This window comes from Equus asinus, chromosome 7 (genome assembly GCF_041296235.1).
Source record: "Equus asinus isolate D_3611 breed Donkey chromosome 7, EquAss-T2T_v2, whole genome shotgun sequence".
Classification (NCBI taxonomy): Eukaryota; Metazoa; Chordata; class Mammalia; order Perissodactyla; family Equidae; genus Equus; species Equus asinus.
The window spans coordinates 59,488,775-59,516,084 of NC_091796.1; the positions used below are offsets into that span (position 1 = coordinate 59,488,775).

At 47.8% G+C, this 27,310-nt stretch overlaps 1 protein-coding gene across 1 annotated transcript in view; it reads right to left on the reverse strand.

Moving 5' to 3' along the window:
• RAB31 (RAB31, member RAS oncogene family) overlaps positions 1-19,720 on the reverse strand; it is a 120,159-nt gene extending 100,439 nt beyond the window's left edge. The window contains exon 1 of the mRNA XM_044773451.2: positions 19,518-19,720. Coding sequence (XP_044629386.1) covers positions 19,518-19,556 — 39 coding nt within the window. The 5' untranslated portion in view covers positions 19,557-19,720. The remainder of the gene's footprint in view (positions 1-19,517) is intronic.
• Between the last annotated feature and the right edge of the window lie 7,590 nt (positions 19,721-27,310).

Here is a 27,310-nt window from a genome sequence, read left to right on the forward strand (position 1 = left end):
CTCAGGGCCAAATTAGACAGTGGCCCTGTCGGGGACCAAGCAGCTGGAGAATGACACGGCTCGTGTGGCGGTGCAGTGACTGTGACCCCAAGCTGTACCTCACAACCACCCAGGACACTTCTGCATCTCAACAGTTATTTAGAACCCACAAACATTGTGAAGCTCGCGCCACCTCACCCAAGGAGGGTCCACATTCCACCCCAGCTCCACATCCTCCTGGGGCAGCTGTGTGCAGGGACGTCAGCCCCTGGTACTGTGGAAATGTCGCCTGGAAGGCAAAAGCTTCCAGGAATCCTGCATTTCCTGGTGGAAGCTCCCCAGCTCACCACCTGGCCGTGGCCGACTCCACTGCTTGGCCTGTCCTTGTGACGCCGCCCTGTCCCCTCCTCGGGAGGCCCTGTCCTCAGCCTGGAAGGGCTCAGCCGGGACTCTTCTGGGCTCAGGGCCCGGTCTCCTCCGGAACTTGCTGGCACGCCCCCTCCTCATCTCGTGCCGTGTCCAGGGAGGCCTGGTCCTCTGGCAAGTGCTTTAACTCATGTCCTCGCTGTGACGCCAAGTTGACAAGTGAATTTTTCAGCTTTTGATTTTCTTCACACAGTTTTAGGAAACCCTTTGGCTCGGACACTCCCTCACGCAGATTTTCATTAATTTCCCTGCCAGTGTTAAGAGCTGTTTTGGTCAACTTGAGCTTTCCCTCAGAGTCTGTCAAACCCTTCTCTAGACACTGGATTTCCACGGACAGCTCCTCCAACTTCCGCTCATTCTCCTGTTCTAATGCATGGTGGCCTTTGCTCCCTCTGGACAAGAGAACTCCCCAGAGAAAGGCTCCCCAAATGACATGCCACCAGGACATCAGGCTGAAGTCAGTCCCAGGCCAAAGGTCTTCAGGCCATGAGCCCACCAGCACCTGGGCACAGTGACCCATCAGGGGGACGCGCTCTGAATAGCTCCAGGCACCTGGACACCAACCACTGACGTTTCCGAGCTGCCTCCGACAGGGGCAGCAGCCTCTGCCCTCACAGACAGCCCCGACCGGCCCCTCCGCTGAAAGATGGTTTTCCGCCTGGCCCAGGGCCTCGGATGTCTCACGTCTGCGTCAAGATGCCCCACTTTTTGTGTTCAGCTTGTTCTCCCTGCCCCGGTTCCTGGCCTGCCTTCTGTCTTACAGGCTGACTGAATCCTCGTGGGCGGGAGGGGCCGCTGGGACCGGTTCTTCCCTTTCTGGGGGTTGGGGCAGCATCTGGGAACGAAGGACACGGCCAGGGCCGAGGCTGCCAGGAGGCGATGGGAGCTTTCTCTTTTTTTTATTGCTTTTTCTCCCTAAATCCCCCCAGTACATAGTTGTATATCTTAGTTGTGGATTCTTCTAGTTGTGCTATGTGGGACGCTGCCTCAACATGGGCGGATGAGTGGTGCCACGTCCGCAGGATCTGAACCAGCGAAACCCTGGGCTGCCAAAGCGGAGCCCGCGAACTTAACCACTCGCCACGAGGCCAGCCCCATGATGGGAGGTTTCTGAGGCCGCTCTCCTCACTGTCTGCGACTTCTGGCCTCAGATTTTTTGAGTGCAGCATGGTGGGGGGGTCCACGATGACTACTGTGAGGTGTCTTCTACCTGGGAGCAGCCTCTTCCAGCCAGCTCACCTGGGCCTGGCAGAGGTGCTGACGGCCACAGGCAGATGAGGACTCGGGAAATGGACAGGGAAGACTTGGGGCTGGACACCAAGTGAGCAACTGGGGGGGCGGGGGGGGGGGGGGTAGGGGGTAGGACCGAAGCAGGGTCGGCGGCTGCCCTGTGCTGCGTTGGGTCAGGGGGCTTGGAGTTGACCCGGGGTCCACAGCCATGAGGCGGCCGGTGCGGGACCCCAGAGGGGCGCAAAGACGGATGGGAACATGAAGGTGGAGCACAGGGTGTGGAAGAGAGGCCGCGGACAGCGCGGGTGGGCGGGGGCGCACTGCCTCCTGGAGTGAAGAGCAGAACCGAGGACACTGCGAGGAGGAGGACGGGATCAGGCAGAAGCGCCACATGTGCCGCAGCGAGGCCGCAGAGCCCGCCTTTTATAACCGCCCAGCGTTTGCCTCGTGCGGGCACAGCCGCGCCCTGGCCAATCGCCACGCGGCTCTCAGCGGGTCTTGCTCGTGCAGCCAATCACCAGGCAGCTTGGCCGGCCAATCGCCGGGCGACCCTCCCTGCGGCGGTCAGGCCGGCTGGTCGCCAGCCCGCAGCCCAGTCCTGACTCCTCTAAGAGGCTGGCGGGAAGGGCCCAGCAAGGACTGTTGTAGTGAAAGCGGGAAAGGCTGCGTGAGGGCCAGGGCTGCTTCCTCCTCGCTGCTCCTAGAAGGTGCCTGGCAGGCATCTCTCAGCCCAGAACCGTGGTCCTCCTTCTCCCTCCACCCTGACCAGAAAGGTGCCCGTGCAAAATGCTATCCTGTGCTCAGAAAATACCCGGGGAGCAGCCACAACACCTCCTGTGACAAAGAACTGAAGGGCACAAGGATCTGCCCAGTAGAGCAGGGAACAGAGGCAGAGAGCTGGGAGGCAGGCAGCAGCCCAGGGTCCCAGGAGTTCTGTCCACACCCACCTTGGGCCGACTCCTGGAGGTAACGAGGGCCCGGGAAAAGGGGACGGGGCTTGGGGTTCAGGCTGGGACTCCAGGCAGAGAGTAGGCATCAGAATTCTAGGCTGAGCAATTAATCAGAATGAAGGCGAGCCAGTGCCTCTAGAATATCTACCAATACCAAAGAAAGGGACAGCACTAGGCACAGGAAGCGCCATCTTCCTGGATGCGGCCCGTCCCCAGTCTGACTGGCAACAAGCAATGCTGGACCCAGCACTATAGTGTGGGACTATCACCCCTACATCTCCTATAGCCGAACACCACACGCATCAGAAAACTTTCATCTGGCGCAAAGACTGACTCCGGCACTGCACATTATTTGGGGAGAGGAAGAACCTAGGCTCTAGGATCATTTTAAATGGACTGTTACACGTTAAGCTCAATTTATCCCTAAGTTTTAGACTCACAATTCCCACTGACATAGCAATTTCTGGACTGACTCCAATGGAAATGATCCCACTCACACTGAAGTGGAAAAAAATAAAGATTTACAGCATGGAAAATACCTAAGTGCTGCACAGGGTGGAAACTGTAACTCATCACTCTGCTTCTTCTTCTGCAATGATCCAAACACATAAGCCATCGCACTCCAGAGCCAGGTACCACCCCGAGCTAAGGCTTAGTTCACAACACTTCTCTTTCCCTTTAGCTACCCTCAAATTTTTCACTGATAAAAGTGTCTTCCGGTAACCAACAAATGAATTCAATATATGCAATGTTCCATATTATTATTCTCAGTAAGGTTAGCATTGTCACAGAGGATCAAAATTCACAACACACTCAGCACCTAGCAAAACTCTTGCATATTAATAGTGGCCCAATAAATATTTGCTGAATTAGCAAACCAATTAACTAGTTCAGACTTGCAGCTCTGGGTATTCAAGCCATCCTACACTTTCAGCTCCCACCCTACACTGTTCAGCTCCCATAAGCCAACGCCTTTATGTAATTTCTAAATTTGCCCGAATCTGATTGATTCAGAAATCAACTGATTTTTAATAGAATACTATAGAGTCCAGAAATAGATCCATATACACACGGGGATTTCATTTATGACCAAAAAAGCATATGGGATCAGTAAATAATGATGAATTAATCAATAAATGGTATCAAAACAACTACCTAGACATTTGAAGTAAAAAAAAAAAAGAAAAAAAGACTGAATCCCTGCCTCTCTTTTTATCCCAAAATAAATTCCACGTGATCAAAAATTTTTTTTAAACTTTTTAAAAAAGACACTAAAAGTACTAGAGCAAAATAAAACATACGTAGACATTTGTATAATATTAGCGTGTGGAAAGACTTTCTAATCAGGACATAAAACACCAAAACCATAAAGGAAAAGTCTGATATATTTAGCTAAAGACTTTTAAATATTGATGTGATTTTTAAAACACAATAAAAGAGTAAAATAGAAAACAACAAACCAAGGGATACGTGCAATAAAATGGCAAAGGGTTTGATTTCTTAATATACAAAGAGTTCTCACAAATCAATAAGAAAAACTACCCAGTAAAAAAATAGGTAAATGATGTGAATAGGTAAGTAACAAAAAAATATAGTTAGTCAATAAACATATGAAAAGATGCTCACAGTCATTCATAATTAAAGAAATCAAATCAGAAGAGGTTATCACTTTTTAACTTATACTATTAGTGAAGATAAAACATTTTTATGACATTCAGTGTTGGTAAAGGTGCATAAAATCATATCCTAAACACTTAAAGGGAATATAAATTGGTAATATGTTTTGGAGGTTAATTTTGCATTATCTTTTTAAAGGTATAAATTTCTTATATCCCTAACCCAACATTCTATTTCTAGAAATTATCCTACAGCTATACTTCACACACATACATTAAGATTCAGATACAAAGATTCTTATTGCAGAATTGTTTGTAATAACCAAAAATAGAAACTATTTAAACATTTATCATTAGGGCACCAATTAAGTAAATCATGATATATTGCTGTGATGGAATACTATGTGACTTTTTAAATAAATGAAGTAGATAAATACATGCTGACAAGGAAAGATACTCAAGATTTACCTTTAGGTGAAAAAGGCAAGAAAATAACACTTGTATATGCATAGGTCATATCTAGGAAAATACAAAAGAAGCATAAGAGATTAGCAGAGGAAGATGGTGTTTTACTTTTCATTTTGTACCTTTCTGTACTATTTTTATTCTTTACAACTATGTATTAAGTCTACTCATTAAAAAGAACTTTAAGAAAGACTGATGGTGGTGAAAGTTCTTTTCATAGAAAGGTTTTCTTCATTTAAAATGGAAACAATATTTTGAATATTTGGTAGAATGGTTTTCAAACACCCTTGAACACTTGAAAAAGGCATTTATCTACAACCAATATGCTTCTCATTTTAATTAACTGATTAAAATAGCTCTCCTAAGACATTGCTTTCCAACCTCTTTCACGTGGTGGCAAACACAGAAAATGATATTATTACTATAGCACTGGGCACACGGGCAGGGGGTGGCTGGCAGCCTGCCAAGGCCAGCATCCAAGTCCTGCACCTCGGTGGGCTGATGGCAGCCCCCAGGCCACGAGTTGGGAGGCGCCTGCTCTGGGAATTTCTACTAAACAACATCACTTTAGCACAGTTACTTCAAAATAATGAAGATCCTACAGTAAGTATACATTACAATTTAAAGACAAGCAAAAATAATTTTATGGTGTTGGAAATCAGGAAAGTGGGTTACTTTTATTCTTTCTTTTTCTTTTTTTGAAGGATAATGCCTGGAAGGAGGAACAGGATGGGCTTCTGAGGGGCTAGTATTACTCTGTTTCTGGATCTGGGTGTTTACACCGGTCTGTTCAATCTGTGAAAATCCACTGTGCACTATATTTAAGATGTCTGCACTTTTTTGTATGTATATTATACTTCAATATAAAAATTTAAAGAGTATGTTACAAATTTGGTCAAATTAATGAAAACAGTACCTTGTAATAGATCAAAAGCTCTTCTTAGCACCTGTCCTGCCCAGACCCCGTAACAAAGCAGATCAAGGCAAACTTCTAGTTGGAGGTGCTCTTGTGGGAGGAATCTATTTAAACTCTCCCAGCTTTGAGGTTATCAGGATGTAAAATGGTTTTCGGGGGAAGAGGTAAGCAAATTTTTCTAATATAATATGCCAGGCAGGGTTCCCTGGTAGAGGGATTCTATATGCAAATTGTCAGCATTTTACAAGGAGGAAACTGAGCCCCAGAAGTCACAGGTTTCCCACAGGAATCAAGTTAGCAAGTGGCCAAGCCAGAATAAGTTCCCACGTCTGCCCACCCCAAGGCGCCTCCACTCTCCACTGCACTGCACTGCAGTGACCCGCACAGCCGTGTCAGTTGTAGGGCAGACCTAGAAACTTCTGACATCTAACAGGCCCCTACAATCCAGCAGGTTGGCCTTCCAGACAGATTGATCACAACTCACAAACTGACATTTCCTGAACCCAATGAGAGCGCTTAACACGTATCTAAGAGAGAGCGAAGGAAGAAAAGGACTGAAGGAAAGCAGCTGCCTCCCGGAGGGGCGAGCTGGGAAATGCGCACCAGCCCAAGAGACTGGCTCCAGGCGGCCCCACGCACAGGCTCGGTGACCCCATGCAAGGCAGCCAACACCGCTGAGCCTCAGTCTCTCACACCCGCAGTCAGGGACAAAATGCCTGCCACGTAGGGCTGTCTGAGGATTCAATGAAACAACATACAGACAGCATACTGGGAACCGTAAAGTGCTCAGCAGATACGAGGCACTGTTTTGTTGTCATTGTCACTGTGAATTAGTGTTGTCATGATGTATCAGGGCCTTCTCACTGTCATCAAGATCCGAGCACCTCTGATACTGCACACTGCCTCTTCACCTCCGATAATTCCTAGAAGCAAGAAACAGTCCTCTTACCTCCCCAAAATCCTGGCCAGGATCCTGACATTGTGGGAATTTGCCTTTTTCTCCCATGGAAGTACTTCAAACCTGGTTCCAATTATTAAAATATCATTTTTTTAATACAAGACCTTTTATTTTTTAAATACCATTCTAGTGAACCACTGGTGTGCTCCCTAATACATGCTGAGTGTGAACAAGTAATTTGTGACTAATAACGAAGTTTGCAGCACAGCAAAGAGGCTACGTGCATTGGGTTTTAGAGTCGCACAAAGCTGGTATCTAACCCACGAAGCCTCATTTACTAGCACTGAGTCTTTGCGCGTGTCATTTAACCCCTGAGCTTCAGTTCCCTCACCAGTGAGATGGGGATAATAGCAGAACGCGCCCTTACAAGTCCTTTAATGCTGTCATGGATGCAAAGCACTTATTCAGCAGGGGAGATAAAAGATGCCACAAATTCTTGCTATTCTTCCCGTCAACAGGTGGAGTCTAATTCTCCTCCCTTTGCTTCTGCGCTGGCCTTAGTGACTTGCTTGATCAATAAAATGTGGCAGAAATGACAATCTAGGATCTGTGAGACTAGGTCACAAGAAGCCTTTTAGCTTCCACCGGAAGCTCTTGGAACACTCCCTCTGGAAACAGCCAGCCACCACAACAAGTCTGACTACCCTGAGACTCCATGCTAGGAGGAAGCCCAAGCTAACTGCACGGAGAGGCCCCGCAGAGAGAGATGCCTGGTTGGCCCCAGCTGATCCAGCCGTCCTAGCCCAAGGCACCAGCCACATGAATGACAAAACCTTCAGATGGCTCCAGCTCCAGCCACCATCTGACTGAAACTGCACAGGAACCCCAAGCAAGAACTGCCCACCTGAGCCCAGCCAACCCACAGAACTGGGAGAAAGAATAATCGCTCCTTCTTTTAAGCCACTAAGTACGGGTGGTTTGTCACACAGCAATGGATAACTGAAACACTCAGCAGAGTATGTGACACACGAGTAATCCTCAGTACACGGCAGCTGTTATGATTACAGTGATCTCACAGTCTAGAGCGCCTTCAAGCTCCTCTGCATCGCGACATCATTCTTAATCAAAGGCACTCTGAAGTGCTTTCCTGAGTGGGAAAGAACAGGGTAAGTTTTGGCTTCCATTCCAGGCCTGTGCGCCAACCCTTCTCAACTATTACTGATGCTGCTGTGATTAAGGGGAGAGGCAATTACAAATTATTACAGTGCTTGTGAATTTATCATTACTGTTTTTCTTTTACCCCTGGATATCTTTAATAAGGAAGAAGTCAAGGACACATGATGAAGGCACAAGCAGAGTGTCTAACTACACTGCTCATAAGCAAGAATCAGGATGTACACATTTGGTTAGTTAAGACACAACAGTTACGATTAACAAATCAGAAGCACAGGGCTGATGCAAGCGAAAGTACAATAATGCAATTCATTCCTAGCAGCAACATATTCAAATCAGTAAATTATATCAATTAAAAATTTAACATTTTTTAAATATTTCAATTTTATTGTACAATATTATATATTCAGTTATTTCACTAAGATTAACCTATGAGGTGGAGGTCTAGAAATAATACAATTCATCTTTTTAAATTCTTTTAAAAAATTTATATACCATATTTATGAATAGTTCCTTTTAAATTGAATTATTTTGTAAGATCTTTAAATGATTGAGTTCATCATTCACTTGCTTATATAAATAACGCCTTTATGAGAAGAGCATTTTTTAAAAGCCTAATGCATTCTTTGCTCAATTTTGACACATACACTTTGAGGTTTCAAGTGCGTATGCACGTGGAAGGACCCAGGATTTTCAAGGTTGTCCAATACTTGTGTCACACTAGAAAGGCAGTAACTCTGTCGAGTTGGGGCCTGCTTCTCTGGGCATGGCACCGCAGGCCGACACTCAGCATACCTCAGAACACTCCTTCACCTTTCCCCTGCTGGTGCCCAGGAACCCACGATCCTGGAAGGCAGGCTTCCTTTCCCAGAGCCCTGCCACGACTCTGACACTTCACTAGGGAACAACACCTTAGCCCAGGGCCTACCTTAGTGGTGAGAGTAGTGTTTCTCAGGCCCTTTTGAGACTCAATAGGCTTTTTTTTAGGGGAAAAGCAATCCCATGGACCCCACTGTAGATATTAATTAATATGTAAATATAGACAAGTAATAAAAGTACACACAATCTTTTTGCTATTCTAAAACTACAAAATAAAGATAAATTCATTAATTAAGTATGAATTAAACTATAAAATCAATAACATTCAAATGAATATTAGTCTCAATGATGGATGATGTTGCTCTGCTGAACTGAAATGGCTCAGGGCTGTGGTTAGATTCTGAGGTCAGCATGCTCTGTCACCGTGTGCCATGTGATGGCTTAATTCCCCGAACTCCACACACAGTCTGACAGCAAAGTTTTCAGTTCTACCTTCAAAGCAGCCCAAATGGGAGCCGGCTCACCACCCAGGCTGCTGCAGCCTGCAGGAAGTCCCTGTGACCTCTCGCCAGCCCGATGGCAGCAACCGCCCACCAGCTCCCTTGCATGCATCCTCCCATGGATGACCCTCCACACAGCCGCTAAGGCCATCCTTGTAAAAGGGAAGTCACATCGCATCACTGCTCTGTACAAAAACCTCCATCAGCTCCCAGAAAATGCCACAGTTCCCACACTGACCTGCAAGGACCCACATGATCAGGCCCCAAACCTCTTTGTCATTCCACTGTCATTCTGCTCCAACCACACTGGCCTGCCTGCTGGTCCTCCAACTCACCAGGGGTGCCCCACCCTCACCCCAGCTTTAGGGTCCCCTCTGTCAGGAGGGCCCAGACAATTCATGAATATTGTCTCTTTATCTTAACTTAAAAGTCTTCTCAGTGAGCCCCTTCTCAAGCACCTACTTAAAGCCACCACTCTTAACCAGCACTCGCAAGCCCCCTCCTTGCTTTCTGTCTCTCCACCGCACTCACCACTATCTGTCATGCTAGGAATGGATGTGTGTTGGTCACCCCTGCTAGAATGTCAACTCCATGAGGTCAGGGGCCATGGGTTCGTTTTTGTTACCTGCTGTATGCCCGCCCCCTACAACAGCGCACATGACAGGCACCCAGTAAACACCTGAGGCCTTTGCTATGGAATCACTCGGTCTTCAGGTGGCCCCAGTGCATTACTTCTGCACTAACGCTGCCTCGGCTCTTTTCTCATCTGCCAGTTTTAATGGTCATTGAAGTTATAACACAGAGTTTTGTTACATGATGACCATCTGAGATCTAGAATGTAATTCTGTTTATTTTTTAAAGAACAGCATCAAAATGAACAGGCACAGAAAATCTGCAGAGCCCACAGAACAGATTGGCAGACTGTGCCCTCCACAGAAGAGGTCCCTCACCGGCCCCCAAAGGCGGTGGCTGCCTCCCTGGTGGAAGAGGGAGCCTGAGTAACAACCTGGGTAAATAAAAGCCAAACACCATAGGAATTCACTCATAAGTGGAAGGTAAACAAACACATAGATAAGGAGAACAGATTACTGGTTACCAGAGGGGAAGGGGGTTGGGGGGGAGATGGGCAAAAGGGGTGAAGGGACACATATGTACGGTGACAGATAAAATTTAGCTTACTGGTGGTGAGCATGACGCAGTCTATACAGAAACTGATATATAAAATGATTGATAAATAAGTGACAAGCAATAGGATATACTGGAGTATATGAGGAAGACATTTGGGTTAAAACTAATTCAGTCTGGCCTTGTTTTTCCAAAAGGGCCTGACGTGGCCTTTTGAGCAGGCATTGTACATCTGCTTTAAACATTTACTGTGCCCCAAAGACAGAATGCTGCCCTTAAAGTTAAGGATATAGCGTCCCCCATATCGGCATTTCTTTAAGGATAAGCATCTCTTCCCAGACACTAAGGATTAATTGCTGACCTGCCATGCTCACCTTGTGACCATTGACCTGCTGACCACCAACCTGCTGTGCCAGTTAAGCATCACCTGACTATTGTAAAAGGGACATTCCTGTCATATGTGATGGATGCTCTTTGTCCCAAGACAGTATATAACCACTCTGTACACCCCACTTCTTTGACGCCCCTCCTTCCTTGGGGAACGAAGGCCTGGGGCTAGTCTTCAGATGAGGCCCATAATAAACTTGCCCCAATTTTGATTGATAGACTGATTATGGATTATTTGCATCGACATACTGTACATCTGAAATTACACAATGTTATAAACCAATATGACCTCAATAAAATAATCTTTTTTAAACATTAAAAAATAAAAGCACAGCCCTGATAAGCCAATCAGAGTCAGTCCCCGCAATGACAAACCTCTCATTTCACCATTTTAAGGCACAAACTTTCACATTTCAAGGCCCCTTCACAGTCTGACCCAAATTTACTTTCCAATTGCATTATCAGTTATTTCCAGTAACAACCAATAGATCTCTAACGGGTCAAACATGTCCTTGGGCCCTGCCGTAAATTTTTGGTGCTCACTAAATAAGCCAGTAAGAAGAAAAGGGAAAGAATAAGTTATTTATAAGTGCAAATCAGCACTCCCCGCGGATAACCGCCTTGATACCCGAGTCTTTCGGAGCCTCTTCCTGTACCTGCGTGTATAATGTACACAGAGCCACTCCCATTCCCTCCCAAACACTGCCCTCCCCTGCACCCGCCCAACAGTACACTTCCCTCAGGCTCATCAGCAGGCACCCACGCGCCCTCCCTGGCACTCCCAAACTCCCCCGGCCCTTACCTTGCAAACATCTGGCAATCACGCATCACATGACATCCCACGGGGTTGTCCAGCGTTGCTACTTAACCTATCAGACCAAGCGCACTGCTGAACTGCAAACGTCAGGGGCGGAGTCCCCTCCTTCCTACCGCAGAGCAGCTGCGCGACACCTCTCCAGTAAGTATGTCTATTCATCCCTCACAGCACAAGACCCAGTAGTCAAATCCTCATTTACTTTATACACCTTACATTTTGTTGTTTTTAGAACCAAAATAAGACCCAAAAAGTGCCTGCATTACTCTCCAAAGGGTAAGCCTGGCCGGTTTTCGGGTCTGCTTTTGCAGCAGGGGGAAAGCTTGACGCACTCGGCACTCTGCCCCTCCGCAGGGGCCGAGGGGGCCTGCGAGGGAAAAGCAGAGCCAGAAGCATCCTCCTCTAGGAGCTAACTAAGGCCTGGACACCTCTCCAAAGGAGGATGGGCCGAGGATTCCTCAATGAGAAGCGGCAAAAATAAAACAACCAAATGATGGAAGAAAATGCTGCTGCTGGGGCAGAAAAGGACAGAGACATAACCAAAGAGATATGGAGCAGGATGGTGAGCTCGGTGTTGATCATAACGTAGAAAAGCAGCTGTGTGAATATAAAACAAAAATCAGGGAAAGAAGAGCCAGCAGGTGAGCCAGGAGGTAGAGGGACGCGGGCAGGATGATGTCTTCACACCTGCAGGATTTCAAACTACCTAGAGGAAAACAAGCCATCAGCAGGTCAGTACGGTCATCCGTCATCATAAAGAAATGAGGTTAAGGGACCATCCCGTATCCCGGTCTTTATGATCTCAAACCAAAATCAACATTTATCATTTCACTACTTAATCATTTCCCCTACCTCATAAGTAGATTCAAAATTTAATTAAAACAAGTATGGATTACTTTGTAACGAGGAAAAAAATAGCTTTTTAGAAGTTTGTTATGAAAAAGTTTTAAAAATATTTTAGCTGCTAAAATGAAGTATCTATGAAGTATGTAGTATTGATGCTATGCGATGTTCTTTTTTTAAATAAAAAAAGACTTTTTAAATTAAGCTTGTCATAAATGCAAATACCCTGGCCAATAGTTTGACTAGACGAAAAAAAACCGGGAACAGTTTGCTCTTTCCCCTGGGCAAACACGCCAGTGCCCCCCACTCCCTCTCTCTTCTCTCTCCCTCCCTCCCAGTGGAGTCTTCAGGAGAGGCAGTTTTCAGGACTATGCATTTTATCTGAGATCCTAGTTAGAATAGTGAATCCACGAGGGCAGAAAGGAAGGAATTCTGGAGAATTCAGGTACCTTTTTCTTCTAGAAGAAACCTACTGTTGATACAAAGGGATCCAGCCCTCTGGTATCTTGTTCAAGGAAGAGAAAATGGGAGGGAAATGATTTCCCCTAGGTCTGCTTGCCCTCCTGCAGGGCTCATTCCATTTGCTGAGAACCCAAGTCTTCTGGGGGCCTCTGGGGGGAACTGAAAGTAGCCCAGGCTCCCTTCTGGGTGAAATCCTGAGCAAGGAGAAGCCACATTCATGACCTCCAGAGGAATCAGAGCAGGTCTGAGGCATCAGGAACAAGGAAGTGCATCAGAAAAAGACTCATCGAAACAGAAGATTCCACGATGAGAAACTCGTTCAGTGACCCCGATGTTAAATCCCACTTTTCTTTTCCTTATTTCTGCTGGCCAAGTTAGGCAGCAAGAAAGTCAACTGTGGCTCCTCAGGACAGAAGCTCCCCTCAGCAGCTCAGGGGCCACGCCTGGGACTGAAGCTGCAGAAGCAAAGTCAACCCCTGGGGAAGTGAGAGGCAGATGCCGCTGAACCCCCACCCCCCTTCACTGACAGAGACAAACCCTCCAGCACCCACCAACCAGCTCCCCGACCCCCAGAGCTCCCACACCCCTCGTCCAGCTCTGCGTTGGCTCTGTGTTGTGTCTTTTTTCCCATGTAACACTTACCACATTCTAACAGGCCGTAGAATTTACTTTTCCCACCTTCCTGCTCCAGCATAAGCTCCACAAGGTCACAGCCCTGTGTGCGTTTTGTTGAGACACAGCGCTGCCTGGCACTGGTAGCAGCGAGGACATATGTTTTGAATGAGTGTCATCAAAGTAAATGGGAAGGAATATTTTGATATTATACATGAGCACATGAAAAATAAGACCACTTAACATCACCTATGTTGTGTTCTCGCCCAAACGCTTAACCCGGAAGAAGCAATGAGGAAGCAATCAGACAAAGGGAGATCTTGGGACTTTCTACAAGACAGCTGGCCTGGATTCCTCAAAAACGCCAGTGTCGTGGAGGGAAAAAGGAGGGGAACTCTTTTAGATGAGAGGCATGACAAGGAAATGTAATACATGATCTCTGAGTGGATCCCGGATTTTTTAAACAGCTGTAAAGGACATCCGGGGACAACTGGAAAATCTGAAATGAACCTTAGGCTTGATACTACTGTCTTATCTGTGTTCAATTTTGGGCGTAAGATAAGGATATTCCAGTTGTGCAGGAGAATGTCCTTTTTCCTAAAAAATACATACTGACGTACTTAGGAGTGAAGTGTCATAATGTCTGCAATTTGCTTTCAGATGGTTTGGGAAAAAAATTTAGTATTTACATACATTAGCGACAGAAAGATAAAGCAAGAGTAGCAAAATGTTATCCCTCCTGATCTGGGTAAAGGGTCTAGACATTCACTGTACTCTTTCAACTGTTTTGTAAGGTTGAAAGTCTTCGAAAGAGAACATAGGGAAAAGGGAGTTAAAAGTAAAAGCCCCCAAGCTAGAGGGCCGAGGCATCAAACGGACAGCACAGCTGTGCTCCTCACTCTCCCTGCCCCAGCCTTCCAGGAAATACCTGAGACCCAGCCTGCTCCCCTGGCACCCGGGGTCCACACCAGCCTTTCCTCTCATGTCAAAGCCTTACTCCAGCCGGGGGGGCTGTTCAAATCCTTCCCACTCCAAGAGACCTTTCCAGATTGCTCCCTTCCCAGCCCGCGTTGTATTTAATTCAACCTCCACTGTCTTCCCCAGGCCACGTGGTGTCTGCAGCATCCCACTCACCCCCCATCGCTGCAGATGCTTGTTCCTGTGCTCATGCCTGTCTTTCCTGCCCAACCAAGAGCCTTTCCTCTGAGCAGGGACAAGAAACGCACCCCCCACTCCCCCCCACTTTCCATCTCCAGCAGAACTAGCACAGCACCTTATCCACAGCAGGTACTTAAAACAGACCTTGTGCAAAAAATTTCTGTCCCTCACGTCTGGTAAGATGGACAACAGTCAATATTTATCATCATCACACTCTGTCACTTCTGTTGTGCGTGGCTCGGCGGTAAGTGCAGTCCCACAACACAAGCGATGTCGGTTAGTTCACTGCTGGTGTGTCCACGTCCCAGGAAAGGCAGGGCACCCCTTGAAGACGGGGATCATGCTGTCCTGCCCACCTGTAGCCACCCGTAGCTCCCAGCACGAAAGAAGTGCTCGATAACTAGTGAATGGTTGAGTGAATGAATGGCTATTCCATTTTCAAACACATATTATAAATTATAAAAACGAAGACAAAAGAAAGTGGAATATTTGCATAGACATGCAAGCATCCAAATTAGTTTAACCTGTTGGACACAATTAAATTGAAGACCTTTTCTAATGCATGAGCTCAAAATCTTTTTATGGCCTAGCAGCTTAAAACGTAAAGTTTTCTATTTTCCAATGGCTATGGCCTTGAGGCAGACCTGACACAGTCATTATAGCAGGGACGCTGGGCCGGGGCAGAGGTGGGCACAGCCTGAGAGCTACAGATGAGGGTAGGGGGGGACCACTGGAAGGTGAAAATGCTCCACAAACAATTCTGAGACACACATCCAGAGGCACTGAGCTCTGAAAGCTGAGAGAGGGACGCAGGCATGCTGGCCCGGAACAAAGGGGCCCTGAGGGGTTCCATCAACTGGCCTGGGCGCTGCTGGAGACAGCCCACTGCGTCATTTATACTCATTCTCTACCCAGAGACACCAACACTGAAGCACACGCTCCACAAGGGGTTCAATTCACTAGAGGAATCAGGTTTGGTAAGAAATAAATTGTGTTGCCAGCCTCCCTGCACAGCCGCAAGAGATATGCTAGTTTCTGGGAAAGAAAAAAAAATGTGTGTGCTAACCAAATCTCAGACTTGGGAAGCAATTTTGATGGGTGCCTCACCCACTCCTCCCCATCCTATGCATTCGTCCTTCCACAATAACCCTAACAGATTCATATCACTTTATTGAATACTTCCAGTAACGGGGTGCTCACTATCTCTCCAAGCAGCCCACGTGAGGGCCCACAGCTCTGACTGATCTGCCTCACTATGAGCAGAAGTCCATGCCCCTCTTGGGTCCTAGTGTCGTCAGGGATCACACAGCCCTTCCATGTAAAGGCCCTGCGTGTATCTGAAGTCCCCACTGCCCAGATGTCACACCGCATCCCAGGTATCTGACTGCTCTGTATTTAGGCACCACACACATCCTATCAGAGGCCGAAAGGAGAGGCTTCACCCAGCTCCTTAACCAGAGGCAGGGACGCCCTCCGCGATCTTTTAGTCCTGTCACTCAGCTGTTGAGGAAGTGGCAGAAATCTCCAGACTGTTGTCAAGACAACCAAAGTCCAAATATCAATCTCTTTGGGATTCCATCCGGAAGCGGTTTTTAAGTGTGCGCACACACACACACCCAGGGGAAATAATAAAACATCGTCCCCTCCTGTCCTCCCGCTGCTCTCCCCTCCCCCCTCCCTCCCCTTGCTTTCTGCCACGTGGTGATGTGGGTTAAAACGCACACTGGGAAGCTTTCCACCTTTGGGGTTGGAACAGCTGCTGCCTCAACATTGTTTTTGTTAGTTTTTTTTTTAACATACTTCGCTGTTTTTAAGGGTGTTGTTGTTAAGCTACATGTTTCATAATACTAGTAACGATTGCAAAGGAGGAATATTGGCACTTTATTGGCAAGAACAAGACTCATGGGGTCCTAGGTGTCCAACAAAGACCCCTGTGCAACACCCCGTCCTGCACGGCTAGTTTCCACAGATGGCCCAGCTTAGCCCAGTTGAGAAAGTTCACAAAGGCTTGGGATCAACATGAGAAAGTCCACCCATGAAAACAACAAGGGTTGAGAATTGATAACAGGTAGCCAAACTAAACCCCCGTGCTCTCGGGTCCTGGGTTTTTTCCAAGAGCACAAGGCATTCAGAGAATGTTCCACAGACTGTTTGTCAATCCCATCTGGGAGCACTCACCAAAAGAAATAAGGCCAGACAAGCCTAACATCAAGGTTCTGAAAGGTACAGGGACAGGTAGAAAAGATGTGCCATCCGGCCCACTCTCGCGTCCACCTTTGCAAATGACCCTCCTGTCAGGAGACTGCAGCCAAGCAGGATAAAAGTCTGCACTGCCCATGCCTAAAACCACCTTCTGCCTTCGATGGGAAGCACGGCCCCAAGAAACCCCCAACAATCAGGCAAACACCGGGCACCAGAAGGCGAGCCCCTCAGCCTCTCCAGTGAGACAGCAAGACTTGAGTTAGGAGGTCCGCCTTCTCTGTCACCTTCTCTAGGGGCCCAAGAGAAAGTGATCCCAACAGAGGGCGTGGCTGTTAGGGTATTGGTCATACTGAGACTTCAGGGAGGTGTGGTGCTGGCTAAAAAACAGGAAGCTGAGGGCTAGCTGTATGCAAGACTTTATCCAGAAAAGACAGAGCTCCTGACACAAAGAACAAAGGCGCTCCGGGCTCCCGTTAAAATGTTGAGAGGACTTTTCGATTTGGCATTGACTGCCTCCTCCAGCCACTGACCCACAGGTTTCTCTCTCAGACCAGGAGAGGAAACCCAAGGCAGTTAAACTGACTTTGGCCTCGCCCAGGTTCTACTTCACCCAGAGAATCACCTTATTTGCATGAGCAGCTGAGAATACAGCCTGTCACACACATCTTGCCCGGGACAGGACCAGCCAAACAGGGGACTTAAGAAATATTACTCAGTGTGGATAGTGAGGTTATTGGCCCTTTCAAAGAAGATATCCTCTGACTTCAGTAAGACTAAAGCCTAGAGGCACTCAAAAACAGGCGGCCACGAATGTGGTGTGATATGATTGATGCTTCAAAGCCTCGGTCTGCCCAGAGACGCCGTCTTGCTCTGCTTTGGCACTGTTCTTCTTCCGGTCCAACCTCCTACCAGCAGAGCCGCTGCAAGGAACTAGCCAACAAGGTGAGGCACCGTGTCCAGGGAGCCACGAAAAGAGTGTGTTTCACTCTGAGAGACAAGAGAAAAGGACGTACAGGATTTCCTCCAGCTTTCTCATCTCCCAGGCTTACTAACTGTCACCCTGGAATCATAGGTTAGCAGGAAACGGTACCTGGTACCTTAGATCATCTGGTATAGTCCTCTGCCTTAAAAAATCAGATGTTATTACTTCCATTTTATAGGTGAGGCAACCGAGGTACTTGTCCAAAACTGCACAGCTAGTGAGTGGGAAAGAACGAGAACCCGGGTTTGCTACCTCCTGACTTGGGGCTCTTTCCACCTGATCCGTTTCCTCGTGGAAGGATAGAGAGACTCATCTCCAAGCAGGGAAACTGAAAATAACTCATGTGATGGGGCAGGGCCAGTGCCACCTAAGGAGATGACAAAGGAAAGAACACAGAGGGGGAAAAGGCCAAATATGTCCTCCTCCATTTATTCCCAAGGCCAGTCCTGGTGACAGGCCATTCTTTCTGAGCCTTTGAAAGCCTTCCGAGGCCGAAATAACTCCTCACAAGGAAAACGGAGGACTCCTGGAATTTACATCTGGACTATGTTGGAGAGTCTGGCAGATGATGAAACCCGCTCCTGCAACACTGGTAAAGGTCCGCAGAAGAAGACCAGAGCAGCATCCTATCCCGACCCCAGCTGTGGCTGAGCAAGCCATGGAGGCAGGAGCACACACACCCCCTGGGCAGTGTGTGCCGAGGTAACAGGGAAGGCAGGGCCTTTGCCAGGTGCCCCAGAATTCAGACGAACCAGACAACCAGCCAATCTAGTGTAAACGGAGTTCTGGCAAAGGACGGTGATGGGAGACAGTCAAGAACACTGTCCTGCCAAAGGTTCCAGAAGAGCCCGGGGTGGGGGGCAGGGTGTCCTTGGGCCTGTACAATTCAGTCCTAACCTAGAACCATTTCCTCTTTATCTGCTTCTTGTACATCCATCTTGACAGGCCAGTCAGTATTTCTTTGAGACAAACAAGAACTACCCACTTGCTGCCCTTTGTTCAGGAGACGGTTTTCTTGGGGGACCAGCTTTGCCAAGGGCAGTACACTAGGCATCGACGCCAAAGGCTGCTGAAAACCCCGCTTAAAACCAGCTCTTCCAAAAGAGGTGATTCTGGAATTTGATTTGGGCACCCACAAGAAAATGACTCTTTCGTTCCTGAATGCCCCGGGGCGGTTTCCGAGGGGCTGCCCTGCGTCCCCCGGCCCGGGTGTTCTCCCCCGGCCCGGGTGTTCGTTTCTGGCTTCTTTCGCGTTTCTTCGGGCTCAGAAGGGCCCGCTTTGGGAGGGAAGTGGTGGGAGGGGGCCTTTCTCATCCCGCCTTCACCCGCGGCACTAAAGTTTTCCAGGCGCAACGCTCTATAGTCCACTTTCTTCACCTTCCAGTCGGTCATCGCCTCGCGTTTTCTCACCCTTGGCTGGGCTTTCTTTAAAGAAAAGTGAATAAACCAATCGCTCCCGGGAGGCAAAAAGGATTCGGCGCCTTGGCTGAGTAACTTGAAGTTTCCGCCGGAAGGAAATTATCAAAGCGAAGGAGAAAGCCCTCCGAGCGGAGGGGCCGGGGCCGGGACGGCCGCCGCTCTTCTCTCCCCCGCGGAGGGTCCCGGCGCCCTGCGCTGCGCTGCCCTGCCCTGCCCTGCCCTGCCCCGGGCGCGGCGAGGCCCGACCGGACCCCGGGAAACCGGCCGGCCGGCGAGGGGGTGGAAGGAATAGAGAAAGCCCTGGAGCAGGCTTGGAACCAGACCCCGGCAGGGCTGGGACGGGGGGCGGTCCCAGGGGCGCGGGGACGAGCGGGGCGCATGGACCAGGGAGGGCGCGGGAGACCAGGGGGGCGCACGGACCAGAGGAGTGTAGGGGACGCCAGGGGGGAGGAGGGGGGGACAAGGAGGGGCGCGGGGGACGTGGGGAGGCGCACGGACTAGGGGGACGAGGAGGTCCCCGGCATGGCGGCGCAGGACTCACCCCGAGAAGACACACTTTGAGCTCCCGTATCGCCATCATGTGCTCGGGGTCGGGCCGCGCAGGAGCTGAGCATCCTCCGGGGCCGCGCCCGCGCCGAGCCGGCGGCCCCCAGTCTCCGCCTCTCCCTCGCGGCCGCCCGCGGGCGGGACCGCCGCCGCTGCTATTTCTGGGCCCCGCCGCGGTCGGTCACGTGGCCGCCGGCCGGCTCCTCCCGGGCTTCGGGTCTAACCTCGCCGGCCCCCAGCTCCCAGGAACGCCCCGGACGGCGTCAGCCGCCCCGGGACCTGCGGCGTCCTGGCAGAGCGCCTCCTGCCTCAGACCAGCTCAGCAACTGGACCCGACACGACAGAGCCCCCCCTGGCATCTGCCCCTCCCGCCCCGCCCGGCTGAAACGCCCCGTGGGGTGGGCAGAGGATAGGACCGGCCCCGGGGAGACCTGGCCCCACGACTGGCTGCGTCACTGAGGATTCCATTCTCCATCAGCCGGGGTCATTTATATGGGAGCACTTGGAAGTCTGCGTAGACCCATCGTTAAAAGACGCCCTAGGTTCCCGGCAGAAACGAAGCCGCTCGAGAGACAGCAGTGAGGATGAGAGGGAGGGGTTAACATTGCAGCCCGCCTTCCACTGCAGTTCCTAATGCCGGGCTTCAATTTACCCCCGTGCAGCTCTGCACTCTCATTTTTCTATATCTAGTTGAAAATGGTTATAGAAGCGACGATCTATTCCTCCCTCCAAAACAGGCGCGTCCATGTCTGAGGAAGGAAAGCCGCGTTGAAGAGAGGAAGCAGCGGTGCTCAGTATAGAAAATGCTCCAACTTGCCTGGGCAGACACGCAGCCCTCAGCACTATAGCTAGAAATGCACAGCTCCCGGCAGAACTTCTGCCTCTCTGCTTAACCAGGAAATAAGGAGAGGCTCTGGCTCCAGACAGTCAGGGAGGCTTGTGGGGACTGCCCTGCTGTCGTCCCCATCCTTGGCCCAGTGTACCTCATCCACTCAGACGACTTCATTTGTAGCTGCTATAGAAATGTCAGCCTTTTGAACATATCGACCTGAATAATGCACTGACATTTCAGGATTTTTTAAACTTCATCCTCTATCCCAAACTCTCAGGCCTCTCCGCTGACTTGCCAGTTTTGATCAATAGTTCCATTCCCCCAGTGGACCACCCACCTTGATTGTCTGGCTTTGTTCCTACTGAAGCCATGTTGAAGCTCCCCAGCACCCAAGTAGCCCCATACAATGGGGATTTCCGAAACAGGGCCTCCAGAGAAAAAAATCCTAGAACTCTGGAGTTGAAACAGGCCCCAGAACAGACAACTGGCAATTAAATTCCCCATAGCAGCAGGAGCTTCTCCTAGGCAGGTGCAGGCTTGTGGGAGATACTCACTCGCACAAATCTGGACTAAATTGTTCCGAGAGTAGCCATGGAGAAGATACAAGTCCTATTCAACATGGAGATTATTGTGTCAGCATCTGTCCTTGGTTTACTGTCCCAAGGACAGTCTTCTATTCGAGCAGGGAGAAAGAGGCCTGTCGGGAATTACAGAGCCCTGGTCACAATACCTCACTGTTCTCAGGTTTGCTAAGCAGAGAGCAACTGCTACACAGTTGCAGAGACACATGGTGATAAAGCAACTCCTTGTCAAAGCCTTCAGCAGCCTCCCTTAGCTTGGAGGCCAGCCCTGGCGGATGACTTGAATCTCCATGTAGAAGCACTTCCCTTTGGCCTTTCTCCTCACTTACCAAAAGCTGGTCAAACCAGAGCGGAAGCCTTTTCCACTTCCTCCACCCTTTGGAATGAGTGATAATTCATAAAATTGCAAATAGGTCACTGAGGGCAGGACCACCCCCGGACAAAAATGAGCTGACAAAATTTCTCTTCCATTCCCTTACTCTTCTTCAAGAGTCTTCTCATTCCACCATCTTCTCCACTAGCCTGGGAGTCTGGGATGCTGGTGTGGTTTCTAGGCTCTCCTAAAATAGCCTTTATCCAGGCCCTGCCTCACTGCGAATGACCCAGTCTGTTTATCCTTCTCCCCACCTCTAACCCCATCAAAAATTGCCTCTTCTGTGTCTCATTCTGATCTGGCCGAGCGCTCTGCTTTCCAAAGTGGCAATTCTAGTCCAGCAGCAGGACCACATTCATGGGTTTATATCCCCTCCTCAACAAGGTCAGCCTTGGGGACCTCAAAACTGGCCTCATGAAAACCCGGTGCCTATGATCGACCCAGGGTGATGCATAAGGCCTTCACCCAGGAAGGAGGGCGGTGACTGCCAGGAGACGTAGCTGGGAGGGACAGGTCCCGGGCAGCTCCCAACTTTTAAAAGGTATTATGTCCTCTATGAATGCTCTTATTATACTCTAGGGTTACTGTACTAAGGGCCTGTCCTGACTCCTCTGGAATTTTCTGCAAATATGAAGAGGTTCTGATATAACTTAAGCAGGGATAAAAATTTAATAGCACAAAGCTGAGAATTTAGCAAATAAAAAAATAGAACACGCAAGTTTTTCTTATGAGACCCTTGTAAAGTAAAAGGTCATTGTACTAATTCAGACTTGCACTTTTCTGCTATTTTCACGTCTTCAACAGCACCATACAAGATGAAATCCACATGCTTCGGCACTTCTTGCAATGCCATGCCCAAAGCAGCCTCTTCTCCACCCACGGGGTGAAACCCATCATCCTTCAAGGACTTGCTCCAGTTTCAGCTCCTGAGTAGAATCTCCCCCTGAACTTGCATGTGCTCTGCTCACAATTCTCTTAGCATTTACTCAACGTAAATAAAGTAATTAGCAACTAAATCCCTTTCATAACAAGTCGGAGTCTAAACAGATACACAAATGTAATTATCTGTCTAAATGAGAGGTACCCGTAGATTAAGCAAGGATCGTTGCTGTATCACCAGGGTTTAAAAACAACTAGAAATTTTTAAAAAAGAAAAGTGACCGTAATGAATCTTTTTATCTCACTCTACCTAGGGCTTTTTTCCAGAGGGATCTTTGGCCTTTTATGCTATTCAAACAAGACTACTATTTTGTGGGTCTCTAGGTTTGGGAGACCACAGAGTCGTCTTTACGATATGGCCCCAGCATCCAGGGGTTATCCACACAATAGGTTGGTTGAGCCTGGAATACTCCTCCTCACCCTTGACTTCATCTTGGAAGGTTCTCTCTGGAGATTTCTTTTAAAAGGAAAGAGTAATTCACCAACAAGTATTTAGTGCGAGCCTACCAAGTGACTAGAAAGTACTGAAAAAACCGCCTCATTCTTTTTTTAAAATCTGTCAAAAGCCAATAATAGCCATAAAACCGATCATGGTTTTTGATCCAGCAAGTCATTTTTTGGACAATAACATAGAAACAACCAGAGAAAAATGAACAAATATAGAGCCTGCCTATTTGTGCACAAACATGCAGATAAAGAGACAAAGAAATACGTTAGAGAAACAAAAACTCTCTCTACTGAGATAAAGGACTATGGCTACACTAATTGTAACTAACGGGGAAACCACTGAAATCTCTTAACATTTGGGGACAACTCTGGTGTCTTTATTGGGGTATATTTAATGGTACACAGTGGCGCATGTCACTTAGGTATTAAATGAGAGGTGTAGATTTATAGTCAAGTTTATAGGAAAGAAGTTTCTGTGAGAATAACATGACACTAAGCTACATGTTGAACAGTGTAAGGCCTGCGAACTTGTTACAGCTCCCCAGACTACAGGCTCATCTCATCAGACCACTGGGGAGTCATCTGGTCTGCTCAAGGGGCAGTTAAGGAAAAATAAAAATGTTTATGAATGCTGCTTTTAATAATTATATCTTTTTTATGGAACTTTAGTGTTTGCAATATCAGTTAAAAATCCTCGTAGTATTTCTCATTTTCTGAACCACTCTTTCCTTTCTTTCTTCCTTCTCTCTTTCCTTCCTCTCTTCCTTAAATTTCACAAACTTTCTAACTAGCTTGTGCTGCCTTCTCTTACTTGTAATTCAGACCCTTTAAGCAAATTTTGAGAAGCTGAATCCCAGACACAGCAGATTAAGAGAGGAATTTGAGGGGTTTAGGAAAGCAGAGGTGAATGGACCCCACAACTCACCACAGACTGTGAGAAGGAGAAGGCAGCCTGTAAGGGATTCCAAGTTGCTGGGGCTGCCTGAGAACAGAAGGAGTCTCCAGTGGTGGGGAGGAGATGGTCCCCGGTCACCAGGAATAGGGCAACGTGGCAAAGGGTGTCATAGGTAAATGGATACTAACCCCTTTGTGAGTGATTGTCCTCTCTTGGCCAGTCCAGTTGTCTTTCTCTTTATGTGGAAAGGACAGTGACATCACTTAGAAGCTCAGGAGTAAGAGCTGGAGAAGTCAATGAGCGTCATCTCAGGACAGATGGATGAGAGCAGAGGAGGGTGGGGACCTGCCCTCTTCATTTCCTCCATCAACACCTGAATGGGAGTACTCAGAAATGTTCAAGAACAAGCAGATCATCCTTGCTTAAAACTACAGAGTTCTCTCTTGGGCTCTCACAAAGGATTGGTGTCGGGCAGTAATTTTTAGATTTTCCGGATACACCTTCCGTGTTGAGTCTCAACACTGGGCACATGCCAGCCTTCTCATCTAACTGGCCTCTTCCAGGACACTCCTGCCATCAGCCTGTACTGTCTTTCCAATCCCTGGTTGAGCTGAAAGGATTGAGTTAAAAGAAGATACAAGAGGGGCTGGCCCCGTGGCCGAGTGGTTAAGTTCGCGCGCTCTGCTGCAGGCGGCCCAGTGTTTCGTTGGTTCGAATCCTGGGCGCCGACATGGCACTGCTCATCGGACCACGCTGAGGCAGCGTCCCACATGCCACAACTAGAAGGACCCACAACGAAGAATATACAACTATGTACGGGGGGCTTTGGGGAGAAAAAGCAAAAAATAAAATCTTTAAAAAAAAAAAAAAAGAAGATACAAGGTATGTATTAACACCTCCCACAAAATGTAAAGGAATGGATTCAGCTGGGAGACCACCTCCCAAAAGCCATAAACAACATGTAACCCAGTCAGACTTGTTCATTTTCATTGCTTACTTGTAAAACTGGCAAATGAAATTACAATGATGCAGACCAAAGTCAACCCAACCTGGTTTCATTCCTTAGGGCATCAGTAGGTTGTTCTTTCTGGCTAGATGTGTAAGTTTCCTACAATTGCTTAAAGTAGTACTATGAAGTTTAGGATTTTTTTTTTCCAAAGATTGGCACCTGGGCTAACAACTATTGCCAATCTTTTTTTTTTTTTTTCTGCTTTATCTCCCCAACCCACCTCTGTACACAGTTGTATATCTTAGTTACACGTCCCTCTAGTTGTGGGATGTGGGACGCTGCCTCAACGTGGCCTGACGAATGGTGCCATGTCCACGCCCAGGATCCGAACCCTGGGCCGCTGCAGCGGAGCGCGCGAACTTAACCACTCGGCCACGGAGCTGGCTCCCTTTTCTTAAGAGAGGTTGTATTTAACATTACTTGTTATCAAACTACTGATTTTAGATGTTGGAAACAATCCTCATATCTTCAGGAATTTCTGGTTTTAATTGTTTATACATTCATTCAACAAATAGTAGATGCTGACTATGCTAGACACTGGGAGGGCAACTGCGACAGAGGACACTCGCTGGCAGGGAGCAAACAATGGAAACAGGCAAACAGATAAACAGCCAACTATATTATGCTATTAAATGTTTGAGGCTCAGTACACTTGCTTCATTATTTTGACTCTTCCAGTTAAGAAAATAAGTATAACTTCCAGAGTCAGCAAACCTTGAATTCAGTCGAATCCAGCCCCCAAGTAAGGGGGAAGATGATCAAGACGGCTAGAGTTTGAACCTAGTCAACCGCAAGGTGACAGAGAGAGACAGACAGAAAGAGAGAGTGTGTGTGTGAGAGAGAGAAAGAAAGACACACACACATGCATATAGACCACAGAGACAGACAGACAGACAGACGCAGAGACAGAGATCTTTACTCTGTCTGAATTCCCAACACTGCCTTAGACTAGGAAGAGCCAAATGGTAGCTATCCCTCAATTCCAAGTGCCTCTCGGAAGACCTAGCTGTCTAGTTTAACGGTTAACTGAGTTGCCTGAAGGCTCCAGTTACCCTGGAACTCTTGCAAATTGTTTCTATTGTTGTGGTTATTATTATTGAAATATTACTCTCGCTGTTATTCATTGACTTGCTTGGCTTACCACTATGACAGAGCCTGCCATAAATCGTGTGTAATCCAGTCCTCAGCACGACACACATTGGGCACTCTGAAAATGTTTGAGTGAGTGGATGAGAGAGTGAGCATATCAGCATAACAGATAATCTCGAGTGTGGTGTGGTGGAAAGAGCACTTTGACATCCGACAGAACAAAGTTTAAATCCAGGCTCCTTCCTCCCCACTTTGTGTTAATTTAAGGAAGTTCCTGAATCTCTTAGGCCTGCCCTACGTGCTCTGTAAAAGATGGATATAAAAAGGCTGTTGCATTATTTTGAGGGGGGACTAAATTGGATTCGTGTGTGTGTCTGTCTGTGTGTGTGTGTGTGTGTGTGTGAGAGAGAGAGAGAGATGACTAACCACCCCAGTTTGCATGGGACCGTCCAGGTTTGAACACTGGAAGTCCTGAGTCCTGGGAGACCCCTCAGTCTCAGGTAAACCGTGCTGGTTGGTCACCCTATTCCCTTCCCTAAGCCTGTAAAACGGTTTCTGGCTTGCTACTACCCCTTAAAAAGGAAGTGTTAACTCCCAAACATCCTCACTTCCTGCCTCAGTTTTTCAGCTCTGAATGTAGAAAAGACTCTAGACTTGGAAAACAGCACCAATACTTTACACAGAGCTATAAGCATTGAAATTGCCTATAATCTCTCACCATCTTACACTCAGTTCACATGAAAGGCTTAAACATGCAAATTATAACTTCAGCTAAATAACAACTGTTTCACTGAAGGACATACCAGGTTTTGAAAAAAAAAAAAAAACAGGAAGTAAGAAAAGATTGCTTAGTTTTCCAGCCTGCTGGTTGAGGCCCCTTCCCCCTTTGGATCGTTCACAACTTACTCTAACTCTCTCTCTCTCTCTCATTCTGGATTCTCACTTGACCCCTTCCCCTCAGCACACACACGTGTCTCAGTGTTTCATTCTTTTGTCAAACTGAAACTTTCCTTCAGAGCCAGTCCATCATAGCCCTGGGGGAGGGGATTTTAAGGCAGAATTTTTTCTTGGGTAAATATTCTGGGAGACTGACCTTCCTGTTTCCGCAGCCCGCATGTGGATCCCTGAGCCTCCGGCTAGAGAACCTTCCTTGGTTCTGCTGTCAGCCATTTTTCACAAGCGGTGTGTCAAGACCATCGGTGGTGCCCTGCAGAGAGGCTGAGCAGGGAGGGGCTCTGGCTCTACTCCTAAATGGAGAAAGGAAAATGCAGATTTACCTTCAGAAATCACAAAGAGAAAGACATAAATTGGAACACATAAAAGTTAACACCTACTTTATGGAGGAAATATTATAAACGATTTTTTAAAACTGCAATCTAGAAGAATATTTGGCATAAATATGACTCAGTTAATGCTCTTGATATAGAAAGAATTAAAATATTAAAAAATAAAAGAAGAAACTAAGGTCCCATAGAAAAAATGAGCAGATACTCCCACTAAGGTCAGGGGGAAAGCCAGGATGTCCCCTCTCGTCACTACTCTCCAGTATCAAATTGGAGGTCCTTACTAATGCAATAAAACAGATTGGGAAGGAAGACATAAAACTGTCTTGTTGGCAGATGA